Source organism: Rhea americana, unplaced genomic scaffold, assembly GCF_003343005.1.
Source record: "Rhea americana isolate MKP2758 unplaced genomic scaffold, rheAme1 scaffold_32, whole genome shotgun sequence".
Taxonomy (NCBI): Eukaryota; Metazoa; Chordata; class Aves; order Rheiformes; family Rheidae; genus Rhea; species Rhea americana.
Window position 1 is genome coordinate 526,422 of NW_028186446.1, and position 14,685 is coordinate 541,106.

At 38.1% G+C, this 14,685-nt stretch overlaps 1 protein-coding gene across 1 annotated transcript in view; it reads right to left on the bottom strand.

Annotated features, from left to right (window-relative positions):
- Window positions 1–91: 91 nt before the first annotated feature.
- Window positions 92–14,685, bottom strand: part of LOC146592690 (ATP-dependent translocase ABCB1-like) — a 49,194-nt gene continuing 34,600 nt past the window's right edge. The window contains exons 20-27 of the mRNA XM_085310462.1: window positions 14,182–14,385; window positions 11,314–11,414; window positions 10,238–10,378; window positions 8,721–8,877; window positions 7,438–7,635; window positions 3,319–3,525; window positions 1,707–1,853; window positions 92–401 (exon numbers count right to left, since the gene is read on the bottom strand). Coding sequence (XP_085166588.1) covers window positions 195–401; window positions 1,707–1,853; window positions 3,319–3,525; window positions 7,438–7,635; window positions 8,721–8,877; window positions 10,238–10,378; window positions 11,314–11,414; window positions 14,182–14,385 — 1,362 coding nt within the window. The 3' untranslated portion in view covers window positions 92–194. The remainder of the gene's footprint in view (window positions 402–1,706; window positions 1,854–3,318; window positions 3,526–7,437; window positions 7,636–8,720; window positions 8,878–10,237; window positions 10,379–11,313; window positions 11,415–14,181; window positions 14,386–14,685) is intronic.

Below are 14,685 nucleotides of genomic sequence, written 5' to 3' on the forward strand. Positions count from 1 at the left end.
ATTCAAAGTGAGGGTTAGGTTGTTAAATAACTGAAGGACATTTCCTTTATTAGTTACAAGATTTAAGGAAACTATTTCAGTGCTTCTGCTTTTAGTAAAATTCTGTAAACGTCTTTGATATCCTTAATAGTGTCTCATACAAAATATTGAAACAACTGTACAGCTGCATTTCAGCAACAGGTGCTGCCTGTTAATCATACATTGTATGGCCCGTTTTGAACATTAACCAGAGAATAGTAGAGGCCTTTCTCAGCTAAGAGTTGCTGATGGCTCCCTTGTTCTACAATCTTGCCGTTCTGGACCACGGCAATCTTRTCAGCATTCTGGATGGTGGACAGGCGGTGAGCAATCACAATGCAAGTGCGACCTTCTCGGGCTTTATCCAGGGCTTCCTGGACAATCTGCAAGAACAAACCAAAAGGCAAATTAAACAAACAAACAAACAAAAAACTCCGTTAAGAGTGAACTGCAGAGAATCTGCCATCTCCTACGTAATCTGTAATATAGCAACGAGAGAGGTGAGAATTCTAGGGCCTCAGCAATAGTAATAGAACAACTTTGGGCATCCAGATTTTAAATTTAGCCTACAGTGAAAACTGTCAACACTGATGACTGCCAGATTCCCTATTCATATACCTTTGGAACGGGCAGAATACAATTACTGGGTACCTGCATTCATATTTTCACTTGCACCTGCAGCCCAGTCAAACAGACCTCATCACAGCCTAAGCTCTCCTTGCTCCTACAGGCAGGTCTTAGTCACTGTTAGAAATTGTTCTGAACAAATTGGGTTGGCTCCTTTTACCAGCCATTTACTTTCTTGCTCACTTTCAGCAATGTGAAAAATGCCCTAGCAATTGTGCTTCTAATTTCAATTCTACTCATTAAATAATTATGATTTAATCCCCCAAATTGCTCCATTATCAAATCATGATAAAATCAAACTATACTAGATAATTTTGTCTTCTAGTTTCTGAGCACTATATGGTATGCTGGGCCACCCTCACAGTTTCTTAAAAAAAAAAAAAAAAATGAAGGTTTGAAATTCTTTAAAATCACTTGAAGTTCCTAGATTTAAAGGCCCATAACAAAGATGCCAAACTGCACTAAGATATCATAGGGAATTGGTAATACCAGAACTTTGAGGGRGAGAGGTTGATTTTTTTAACACAAGGAGAATCTCTTGGTTGTAGAGTATATTTTTATATAAGTCCATATCAAAAYATTTTTGTTCTGAATTGATAATTTACATAGCTATTAAAAATGGTACATTTTTCACTACTTCTGTCCCAGTGTTCTCCTGCAACCTGGCTTTTACTGCAGTCCCATGCTTCTGTTGCSCTTGTGCCATTGGTCTAGTTGCAGAATGTAGATACAGATACATCTAGAAGAGTGCAAGTCAAAATGTAGGATTGTCCATGTGGGAACAGTTTCCTGAACAAGCCCATGATTACTTGCAGTCTTGGAAGACTCCCACCACAGAGGCACCACCTCTGCATTGCTTTCTAAGGTGACTCCTACAGCTATCCAGAAACACCTCTGCTCTTGAATAAGGGACATTTGGGCTTGTTATGCAAATAATAATGCAAATATTTATTTTATCCTATATTTTGAACTTTGGGTTTTAACATGTGGGTGAGTACATGAACCACAGCATTATCAGCTGAGCTGTAAATCACAGTTGCCTATTTGCAAAGCCAAGTTACCTTTTCACTTTCTGTATCCAGTGCAGAGGTAGCTTCATCTAAGAGCAGAATCTGGGGCTGTCGTACAAGAGCTCGGGCAATGGCAATACGTTGCTTCTGACCACCAGAGAGCTGGGTTCCCTTGTCTCCCACACAGGTATTATATTTCTAAATACAGAAAGTAAGTGTAAATATAAACCTGGAGGTGGATCTTACCGTGTCGAGCATTTCCAGCTGAGGGATTTGTCTATGGTAGTGCTCTTCCAAAGGGCTACTTATGTACCGATGGTACACGCAGCTAAGGTGCTTGCATGCAGTATCTGAGCTGAGTATCAAAACTCTCAGTGTATTTACAGAACACACACCCTGTGGTGTTGAGAAAGAGCAGTGGTGTTTGTTTCCAGGTAATAGGCTAGGCACAAAGAAGCCAGCTGGCAGGCCCAGGGCGAATTGGAAGCTTGTGATGTTGATGGGAATGAACCCAAATAGCCTTGGCTTAGCATCTAACAGCCCAGGCAGTGATTTTTTTTTCTTTTTTTTTTTTTTTCATTTATCACTCCAGGTCACTGTAAGAAGAAAAATCAGCCCAATGAGAGACATTGTGAATGATTTAGGATGAATTTGAAAACAGTCAAATGCAAAATCACATCTGCCTTGGACCACATTTTAAAGCTAATATGCAATGCACTTGAGAAAGTTGAAGTTTCCTCCAGCTCTGCACTCAGTATTGCTTTTTATACTTCCTAATTGCCTGCTATGTAACCAAATGTACCTCTCTCTCRTCTAAGAGAGAAGTCTTTGCCACATTTTCCACCAGAGTGAGCTGCCAAATGGCTGTTAGCTTCAGCCAGTCAATTCAAACAGCAGTTAGGAAGATCTTTTGTCTGCCTTCACCTTTCAGCAGTGTGAACGGCTGCTCAACAGGAACATTACAGAACAGATGGCTACTTTTTTTTTCTTTCTTTTTTTTTTTTTTTTAATTCTCCTACCCTTATTATTCCCAATTGATGTACAAAGCGTGAAACTGCTTTTCACTCCAAGGTGCTATTTATTTTATGGCAAAAAGACCAACTGTGTTGGAGACTCAGCTCATCAGATCAGATGCTACAAGGGGATAACTGGACATAATAGGGACAGTGAGAGAAGGACGGCGTAATAAGATCATGCATGTCTGCCGGTTTCTGCAAGCCAGCTGTGTGTTAYGTTATGCATCTGACTGATTAGAGTGTTGAAAAAAAGGAGAATGAGGAAACAGCTCCGCAGGCTGCCATCACGTTTTTCCCTTAACTGAAAGACAGGATCTGTCTTCTTTTTGAGTATTCTGTGGGTTTGCTACTCTTCTCTGAGCACCAGTACCAGCTAGGTTATTTTTTGCAGCTACTGTCCGCAGAAAGAGGAGGCCCCTTCCCACTCAGCAGGTACGGCCATGGAAATGAGTAAATGCCCACAGTCACTATCACCTCCTAGTTTTCCACTTGCACTTTTCATCTTCTAGGAAAATCTGGCTAACTCAGTAAACTGGGGAAAAAATGAAACACTTCAACCATATATTTACTTAGAAGATACAGTTTCTGTTCTTTTTCTTTCTCTCCCCYGCCCCCCAGCTGCAAGCTAGCAATGAGAGCCCAATTACCTTTGGTAGTGATTCAATGAAGGAATGAATATTGGCTTCTTTCGCTGCACTAACAATTTCCTCATGTGGCACCTCCCGGCTGTTATCTCCATATGCAATGTTTTCTGCAATAGAGCAGTCAAACAGGACTGGTTCTTGTGAGACGATACCAATCTGCGCTCTCAGCCACTGGATATTTAGTGTCTTTGCATTTTGACCATCCAGGAGCTAAAAGTCAAAAATAATATACTTTAATCATAGAACTTTCCAGTGGGCCACTGAGACCTGTAGCAGACAAGGTGCCCTGGACATTTCGTGCCCTGACTCTGTTAGCTTACCAGGCAGCAGTAGCGATGGGAAGATGGTGATTTTTTTAAAGCCTACTTACAGCTGTGGTCAATACAATGACATCAGAAGTCTATATAAACCTTGAAAAACTCCAGGTTTATGTAGCCACTATATTACATCATTTACTTACACCATACATTGCAATAAATAAAATTACTTTCTCTGACATCCTGCTATCTGTACCAGAGACATTTGGTACTATGCAGATGACAAAAAGATCTATTTCAGAAACCGGTTAATCTATACCATATAGTGTTTCCAAAGTCACTTCCTTAATTAGCAGCTTTATCCCATCTCCATTTTTGCTGATCCAGAAGTCAGATGTCCTTGCTTCTCAAATGCAGGTAATAGAGGCTAGTAATGGGCAGTAATCCCTAACCCTGTAACTGGACATCATCCTTGTACATTAGGGGAAAGGAGTCTTCTACCACCACTTGTTCATGTAAAATGAAATACATAGGTAAAATGCACCTTCTGTTATATCTCTTTTCCTTGAAAGTGAGGGTGACTTCGGAGTTAAGACAATAAGTTCTCATCTTTAAAACAGTAATTATGGAGCATCTCCTCTCCAGAGCTGCAGTGAACTTAACCTGCAAGCACTTCTCCCACTCCTGGGGGTGTCTGGTGTAACTATCACCAACAGAGTGRTAAGTTTGAACACATCCTTCAAAACATCCAAATGTAGCGTCCAGTAGGGATTTACTCCTATATTCTGAATTATTTTTAGTTAATTATAATTGGTTACAATAACTGCTATGGTAGTTAGGGGAGAGAATTAGGAATTGTGTATGCTCAAGGAAAGCATATGGGAATTTTTCTACTAAGATCTGTTTGCCAGATGATGTTCATTGTAAATGTAGCAAACATTTTACAGTTGTTTAGAGTTCTCCTCGTCTAATTCCCCTGTACCCTAGCCACTTTTTTTTCCTTTTCATTCTGCTAAAACTACTCTTAAGGTCTTTCATGACCTTATTACTCAAACCTTAGAACCAATAACACATCTTTCTCCTTGACTACAAATGAATCCTTTTTTAAAAAATATTCTCATTTGACTTCTTATTTCTATCTTCTTCTAGAACTACTTGCAAGATGATTGTCTTTTACCTTCTATTCCATATATCTGCACATGGATTCCTCCCACTGCAGCTTATCTGCACATTAGCATGCAGAATTTATGAGTTGAACTGTCTCTGTTATGCACAGACAGTTCTTTTGTCCAAAATAAAATACTGATCCATATTCCCGCTTTATCATTATCATTCTTATCTAATGCTGAGTTAATAAGCTGTGGACTAAATCATCATCTTGTTACTGCAGCTGAATGTACATTGGCACATTGAGTTCTTTGGGGCCAGACTGTCTTTTTATTCTGTTTGTACAATGCCTGACATTGAAGAGAGCCCTGATCCAGGCTGTGGATTAGTCCAATGGTCAACAAATAATAGTAGGCTTGTCATACCTCTTTGAAAGAAAATTTGTATTTGGGTGCACTGAGAGTAGAAATTCCTTTGGATGGAATAATGTGGCTTGCCAGCTGTTCTCAGTGTGGTTTAATGAGATGGGGCTATCTTATTCAAAGAATGTAATAGTAGCCACTAAAACACCAAGCAGTGAATGAGGATGTTTTCCAAGTCTCAGAAAAAGATATTTCAAAGTCCATGACCACTCTCTCATCCCAACCCGAACTTCAGGGAAAAGACACTAAAAACTTGGTCCAGCATCTTCATTTGTCAAAGAAAGAGGCTAGTTATTGCTGATTGCAATTCAGTTTGAGCTACAGATGACAATTTTTCCTTTCATTAAAAGTCAGGACTTTGGTGGGAGACAGACATCTGGATCTGTGTAGTCTGAGTCTGACGATCACATTTTCTTCTGGCTTTTAGAGGAAGGAAAGCTTTTGTGCTAGCGAGGACATGCAGTCTTTTGGTGCTACTTGCAAGATTGGTTACAAAAACATGATTTTAAATAGGCACTTTCTTAGTCTTCCCAGGGTTTGATGTCATTTCACAGCCATAGAGGTAAAAATGGTCCATGAGCTCTGAATTCTCTGTTTTAACAAGCCTTGGAAGGATCAATAAAAGTTTAGGTTGATGCAAATCCTTTTTTGGACTGAAGTTCTGGTCATGGATGAGATAAAGAGATAAGTGCAGAAACAGGTGAAATAAAAGATCATCTTATCTAGCAAATAAAAAATTTTCTTAAGGATGCACAGACATCTATTTGCAATCTCCAGGCTCTTCCAGAACAGCCTTTTCAGTTTGCTTCATTTTTCCTTTACTCAGTGTTCAAATGCAAGATGTCAATGTGATAAAGTTCAGTGCCTACCCTAACTACTGCTGTTGATAGAGCAACTGATGCTACAGGAAAAAAACAAACTGCTTTCTGGCTCTAGCAATAAACTAACTCTCCAGTAGTTTTGAAACTTAATCCAGGGTTTGAAAGTAAAGTTTGTGTTGTAATTTTCTTCTTCTTCTTCTATGCAAAATTATCCATATCTAACACTAACATTTCTGTCTCACGGTCAGGACCAGAAGGGTATTGCACATGAGTAGCTTTGTAGCCATAACCTTGTGAACTAAAAGAGCTCATAGGGTATGATAATGACATTTATGTGCTATCAGTAATGGTGGAAAGATATGAATATAGTTACTACGTAGATACACCGACAATAGAAACATAAATACTTAAAAACTATATTAGTATCTGTGTATGCAAACTAGCTAACATCTAGCTTGTGTATCTCAATTACTTTTTGAGAGAAGGCTCTGGACATTAAAGATAGGGAAAGGTTCAGGCTCATCTCTTTCCAGCTGCAGTGGACAACATGTTCCTCTTTGTGGTCTCACTCCAAAATCTGGAATGAGGGGATGGGTGGGATGGTTCAGCAAACCACGCGGAGAGTCCTTCTTCGAAATGGTTCCACCCACCTGGACAGCAAGCTCTCACTAGGAGAGTAAACGCTAGTTTACCAAGGACACTGCTTTTAAAATGAATCACCCATCAAGAGGTTTGCTGCTTGTATGTCATCCCACTCTTACTCTTAGAGATTAGCCCTAGTTTTCCTAATATGCCTGTGGATAGGCTTTGGRATGAACTTCACTGTGTTTCATAAGAAACAATGTTATTAATTTTTCAGACTAAAGAGTCTAAATTTTAAATTTAAAATTCCAGACTTTGTTGATAAACATCGATACAGCATAAAAATGGACAGAAATTAGGTGAAAGAACCTATATATGCACTTTAGACATATAGTATGCCTAAATTATTACAAGCATGTGCATTTGTATCCTTTGCTTTTGGGTATATTTTATAATATTCTATTCTGCACTAAAAGTATAAAGAGAGTACTCTTCAACAAATAGTTTTAGGATGCAATATAGAAAAGGATTTCTATTACAAAGCATAAACTGCATTTGTATATCTAAAAATACATATGGATTTCCAACAATTAGTTCTTACTGTGACTCAATAAAACCAGTGATACCAGTAGGATCTGGTCAGGCCAATATAGCAACTTCTGTCCATCAATCTTGTTCTAGTAACTTAAAATGGCACGGGAAATTTCCAAATATTACTTTCCTTCTACTTTCATTGTCACTGCATAGGGAGTATGAAAAATCCATGTGCTCCTACCCTTGATTTTCACAAACATTGACAAAAAGTAAGTAGTTATATTAGCAAACATTTAATGAAATTACTTAGAAGAAAAATAGAAAATAAATTATATTAATAAAGGAGATCACACATGTATCATGTACCTTTAAGTTAAACTTTCATGTGGAACTGCTTACCATTTCTCCGCTGAGTGGATCATAAAATCTCTCAAGCAGCTGAACAACAGTGCTCTTCCCACAGCCACTGCTACCAACAAGAGCCAGAGTTTGTCCCTTTTCTACTTCTATATTCAAACCTTGGAGCACTTGGACCTCAGGTCGAGTTGGGTAGTTAAATGCCACATCTCTGAATGTTATGTTTCCACCAAATATTTTCTGATTGAAATAGTAGAGTTAGGTCATTTTTTTTAGGATAATGGAACAGATCATAGAACAGCATAGAGAGCATTTGTAAAAGAGATCAGTGGGATTCTACTGAAGGATCTGAATTGTTTTTTTGTTTTTTTGTTTTTTTTAATTCCAGAAATTAATATGCAGTGAAAAGCTATTGTGAAAAGACAAATTCTATCCTGAATATTCTAGTCCGCAAACATATTTTATTTAGAATGCTCCCTGCAGACTGGCTTTATTTTACACAATCTGTTAAATAACATTACATTTTCAAAAGTAAAAATGGTTCCGAGTGGCTGACTTCTATTTGCCTCATCATGACCTGCTTCTGATTCTTTAAATGTTCATTGCTGATTTCTACTTTATGATTTTTTTCTAATTAATTTACTAGAAAATAGATATRTGTAGTATGGACATACATCTACATAACAAGATACATACTTCTGATGAATGAATATATATAAAACAAAAATATAAACACATGTAAATCAGCATTCAGCATAATATGTCAAATTCATGATGTTCCATAAGACTTCATAGTTATTTTCCTTTACTATTTACATACAAACATATAATTYGTGTGTAACGCAATGGTTGCCTGGAACAAAGTTCTGTCCTCTTTGTTATATGATATATGGCCATGTATACTGATACGCTTATATATATTGTTGGTTACTAAATTTCATGACAATTTATTATTGACAATTTGAGAACAAGTTAGCCCTCAAAAATTTTAGGTTAAATACCAGAGGCTTAATTACATGTTCAAGATCCATGCTCAGTTATCTTCATGCATGAAAGGAGTACAAAACTGTCTCTGTTGCATTGATCTGATTTTTGCTGGCTCATAAAGAGGTTTCACCAAGAAGCAGTGAGACCTAGGGGATGGTGGGAGGAGACACAAAGCAACACTGGACCCCCGTTTGGCTGGATGAGTCAGAAGTGAATGGGCTCACACAGTACTTGCTCCCAGCAGCTATGATATGGGTTGGATCAGAAAAGCCCCAGAAATAGCCTKGAAATAAATGAGTAGAGTATGCTGTGCTGTACATAACACAGGGCTTACTCACAGGCTTCTGTCCTTCCTCACTGTAACTGTCTATGGAGGGTGTTCTCTCAAAGAGCACAAACAAGTGAGCAGCCGACATCCTGGCTTTGGCATAGTCTGGCGTGAAAGAAGTGCTCTGTCCTAGCGCCATTGCACCAAACACAATAGCTGAAAAAACTCTGTAAAAAATAAAAAGGAGAAAAATATATTGATGATACAGCGCAGGCATGGACAGCTTTTTTTTAGGTAGAGTTGGGGCTTTGGATATATAACTATTTAATGATTAAAGGCTGAGGTAGAATAAAAAATGTCTGCTGCAAAGTCTGTTACTTTTTTCCTTACTAAGTGAGAAAATCCAAAATTTTGAGGGGAAGCTGGGAGAGAAAGTAGCACTCTAAGCTTCCGAGGCTTGCCCACTTATCTAGGTTTATTGGAAATGGATGTGTCAATTCCTATTTCTGTTCTTAATGCATGAGAAGTGGTAAGAGGTGCAGTTCCTGGCAGCTCCCTTTCTTTACCTACAAAACTGAAGTCATTACCTGTGGAGTTGTCTGAGGTTTTGGAAAAACTCATCATTCATTTGCATTCATTTGCACTTGCTGTTGAGTGGCCTAGACTTCCAGGCCACCACAGGTGTCAGAGCAATTAAATCTTTGAGTTCAGGAACAAAAGACGAAGTGGGAGATGAGAAAGAGGAGTCAAARGGAGCAGAAATGAAGTCTGGGATGAACCAAGGGCAGTAAGAGAAGAGAGAAAACACCTGATGAGAAGGGATTCACTTGAACACATAAGTGAAAGGGAGCTAATGTGGAAATTCAAGAAGAGGGTGATGTAATCAGGGTAAGAAGAAGCTTCAGCTTCAGCAGCATTTTTGCCAATTACAAGTGTGACAAATCCTGAAACGGAGCATGGGATGTGCATGGGAGACAAGATAACTATTGACAAATACAGACAGCGATTTCAGTTGCAAGGAGACAAACAAAGGACTCAGATGCTGGAGATAGGGAGGGAAGAAAGCAAATGTTGAGAAGGTGCCAAGGGATGTGAACAATGGTCTGGGTACTTTCCAGATTAGGATCTTACTGCAATTTTCTCCTGCCCTCCACCTCTCTCACCTCAGCGCTCATCATTTCCTCACTTTAGTTTCACTCATCACTTGCTCCACTTACCTTATAGTCTTGTCCACCTACGCTCCCTACAGCTAAGCCATGTGATTCCATTAAAGCAACTTTGTCGGCCATGAAAACAAGGAACGGCATTGCTTTGACTGTCTTCATTTTGCCTTCCTTCATACCACAAGTGCCCTGAWTAAAAACCATATGTACATAGCTAAACACAGTCAGTATTCCTAGTATAAGTTATTTTGTATTTTTAATAATGGAAGGAAGGAGCGAGAATGGAAGGGTGAAGAATGGAAGAAAGAAGTAAAGTATTTAGTTACTTTTTCAGGTTTCTGCTCCATGATTCCATGATACCTCTGGCAAAATCAAGCATATTCTCCCATATGGACAAGAAAAAAACCATCAAAGAGATACTTACAAAAGCACATCTTTAAACTGCATATGCCCATTCCTCACTAGGTAGGCCCCAAACCGAAAACACCCAGCATAAGTAAAGTACATAATAGCTTGTGTAAAGGCAAAAGTAAATCCAAAGATATGCGCCTTCTTTACAGAATTTCTGTAACACAGAAAGAAAGATGATCACAATCTTACTGCACTTTCAGTTGTAGCAATCAAGAATGAGAATAATATCCTATAATTTCACACGAATTTACAACTCCTCAGTATTTTAGAGTATTTTAGATGTTATCATTCTTGTGCACTTTGTTTTCCTTTCTGTCTGCAAAAGCTGAGGAGAAGATTGGGAAGCTGATGAGAAGAGGAAATTGCTCTAAAGTCATTAGGTATGTTCAACTTTTATATTGTCCTCATATATTCATTGAAACTATTTTAAAATTTACAACATGGTTGCCAGTTCAAAGTTTCAACTAACTGACACACAAGGAAAATCATTAAGAACTGCAGAATATCCAGAGAGCAGAAATTACTTCAACAGAACAAATCTTTGTTCTTTAGTTTACATYGGGCCAAAGCAAGTCTTTAAATCAGTCATGACATTCAAGAGGTTTCACGGCATCTGTAAYACTGCTTTGATACAACAGCAGAGTTAACCAATACTTAAATTGCTATGCAGGCCTACCCTTGCCATGCCTTGCCTGGGAAAATTCCATTGGTTTTAATATGAATTTTATGCAAACATCTATGTAAAAATTGGTTTTTGATTTACTAAACAGTATATGCTCTCAAAAGGAGAAAAGGCTTGTAAGAATTAATAAAGGTTTCCATTTCCAGAATTACAGCAGCTAATAACAATAGCATCATGGAGGGATTGAAAGAAAAATGTCATTTAATCAAAGAACATTAGCTGCTGATTGCCTTTGCTTGAATGGAAAARTAGTTTGTACTTCTATTTAACACTAAACTGAGTTTGGAATAGCAGATTATGTGCTACACTGACACAAGATAAATARTCTTTCAGTCTGTTGGTAAATTTACATTCATTTTAAAAGCAAAGATTTGAATAATTTTTTTTTTTAGGAAGCATTTTGTTACCTGTATGGTGCCTGCAAATTTTGTCCATACATAAACTCAAATTTTCTTTCTTGAGTCAAGGTAACAACAGTTCGAATATTTTCTATGGCTTCAGAAGCAATCTGTATCAAAGAGATCATATTCATTAATAGAAAAGTAAAATCTATGGAAACTTTTACACACAATCTGGTAAACAGAGTTTRGAATAATTGCAACAGACGTGACAGAGTATCAGACAATGCTGTTGAAAGTGCAGTTGCAACATGTGTGGATAGGCTGCTGTCAAATATAATCCAGTTAGGATGGATTATAGCAGAAAAGTTGAGACAACATATGTTTTAGCAGAGGTCAGTGATGGGAATATGTTCTCCAGGGAACTTGTACAACCTGTCATAAAGATTATGCCATCCAGCTTGCTTTGCTACTGGCACCCAGTCAGGCTAAACTGAAAAGCCTACACAATCTGCAAAGGGATTTATGACTGCACTGTAAACATATGTCCACATTTTTGAAAGCAACTAGTGATTTTAAGTTTACCTTTAAAGAAACTATCTTTCCCATGATGGATTCTCAGCATTTCCTGAAAATTAAGAGTCTTTCAGACTCCTAATGGAGAAAATCAAAACCACTGGCTACTAAAAATGTAGAGAATGATTTTTCTGGCCCATWCGGCAACTTGGTATCTAAGTCCTAATAATTCTGTAACTTTTCCTTTTGCCACAGTGATAAAACAGTGGATGTAAGTTTTCCAAAATGATTTCCAAAATGATGCTAGACACTCAACCTTGACTGAAAACTAGTGGAAGCTCATGACTTAATTCTATTAATACTATCGAAATTCCAAGTAGAGAGTAAATTAAAGAAATTTACTCATAGTTAATATTGTCAGCAATTCTTTTAATAATAACTATTGATTTAGTTTTGGCCAAGAATCTGGCAAATCAAAATTCAACATGTAGAGCCACTCTGGAAAGCGATTTGTGATGTATATTCATGAGCACTCTGCTCAAAATTTAGTTCTGATGTACTCATTTCATCAAAAACAAACAAAAAAAAGAAGTATTTTATCCACTGTCTAGGAAGTCATCTAGGACCTGGGACTCGCAATCAATTCTTTCTCATGTACTGTCACCAATATAAAAGGTATTTACACTGTGGAATGCATCATCTTTGTAGAAGCCCTCAATAGTACCTGTACCACCTGYATGGAGGGTTCTTTTTTGTAGAAATGGAGCCAGCTCCATTATTTAAGTGTATGAATAATTCTGCTACTGATAAAGAAGAAAGGAAATACAGTAACTATTAGCTATATTATATCTGTATGAACTACATATGAGGGTAGTTTATTTCTATCTATCTCTATTGTATGAAGGTGCCATTTCTTCATGATAATTTGTGACACAGGTTCAGTTCAAATACATATTTATACACCCCATGAAATCAAGATTCTTCTAAAAGAACCTTTTTAAAATWATTCTTTTGATAATACTCAAGGTTCAAAACAATTAACTGGCTGCTTTATTAGCTGTCCATAAAATCACACTGTGGACAAGAGACAAGTTAGGGAATAGGAGTATGCAGTTGGTTAGTTAATGGTTAAAATAGGTGTCTATTTCYGTCTATTTCCATCTATTTCCAGATCATTCAGTGATTATACTGGATACTTACTCCAAAGCAGTGTTGTGAGACCTTGTTTCTTAAATGTAAATCCCGTTCTAAGCCTAGGCTCAAAGCTATTGTAGAATATGCTATAAATAAAAGATAAGTTAATTCCCCTGAGTTCCCTTGACTATTTGCCACATTTTCACAAGGAAAATATATTATCAGAGAATACTCATTTACATGTGTCAAGAGACAATATTTCACAGCTGCTTTATGATTTGACCTTACAATGAATCATTGCCATATAAATCTATACTAAAATGTATGGCAGGCAAAAACAAGAGAATTTTCTCTCTCTCTCTCTTTTTTTTATTTTAGTGTGAAAAGGCTGGGAGGAAACATATGAATATATTTCCTAAAGTGTGGAGAGAYAGAAATGCCCCTGAGAAATTTTCCTAATACAGACCATGGAAAGAGAGAAACCGTGACTGAGATTTGCTGTGCGCAGACTCCTTAGCTAAGAGCATCTTCTCTGCACGTCTGACCACTGCAGAGCGGGAGAGAGGGAAAGCACGGGCAGAYAACGTCACGCAGCCGCCGCGTTGCCTGATGTGCGCCAAAACAGAGTCCTCACAAGGTGCAGCCCGYCCTGAGACGGCAGGTTCGAGAAGCGAGGAAACAGTCATCCTCGAAGCTACGAAATGAAGTAACGGCCTCTCTTTTTGCCCCTCCACGGTGAAGTTTCCCCTCCTTCGCTTCCCATTGGAGAGGAAGGAATGAAAATAAGCACAAGRGACTGCAGCTATACCGCACGGCCAGCTCTGCTGTCGCTGCCGTATTTGCTTGGGTCCTTGCTACTGGCGATTTATATGCTGAGCCTTTCACACTGAGCCTGCAGGCAGCTGGAAGATGAGGGAACAGGAAGGTATGTCACAGGCAGAAGGGAGGGGGTTCTTGAAAGGAAACAAGCCCGGACAGAAACGAAGGAAAGCACAAAAGGCAAAGTGCTGGGAGAGAATAAGGAACACAAACACAGGCTTGGGACACGCAAGAGGCACCCAGGGCTTTTAAGATGCTTAGTGTACTCTGGATGCTAGAGCATAAATTAATAGTATGTTTTCAATTTTTAGTTTCATATCCAATATATCACCATTTGAACAGAACAATACAAAAATGCAGAGTTCGATTTCTTTTAGAAGTAATATATTCTTGACCCATTGCCAACATCCCTATTAAGCCACACTATGTAGTAAGAAATAAAAATAGATAAAATGTTACTGAATCCACCTTTCCAGCAATTTCCAGTTCCCTCTTATCTTTTTTTGCATGCCCAGCAAGCAGCTTCACTTGAATCATTCCGGTTACAGCAATAAYTGGCCCAATGGCTAAAAGCAGAAGAGTCAGCTGCCAGCCATAGATCAAAGACAAAACAATTCCAGTCCCAAGATTAGCTACATTTTGGGCAATTAATGCCARTCTGGAACCCGTAGCCTGGGAAAAAAAAAAAAGGAACCATTGTAAATGATATATTTTATGTAGAGTGATAACATAAAAATGAGACAGAAATTATTTGTCACCTCAGACAAATAGACAATTAGTATTGTCATGTCACAGAGAACATGTGAAAACTGAATTGAAAATATGAAAATTGAAGAGAATTGAAAGCTTTATTCTGTTTTTCAAAAAAAGTTCTACTGTACAGATCATTCCCTCAACTCTTTGTATCTGCTCTCCTCTGTTTCCATCTGTTCACTCAGACATACAACACTTGTTCCCACGTTTTGCTGAAAA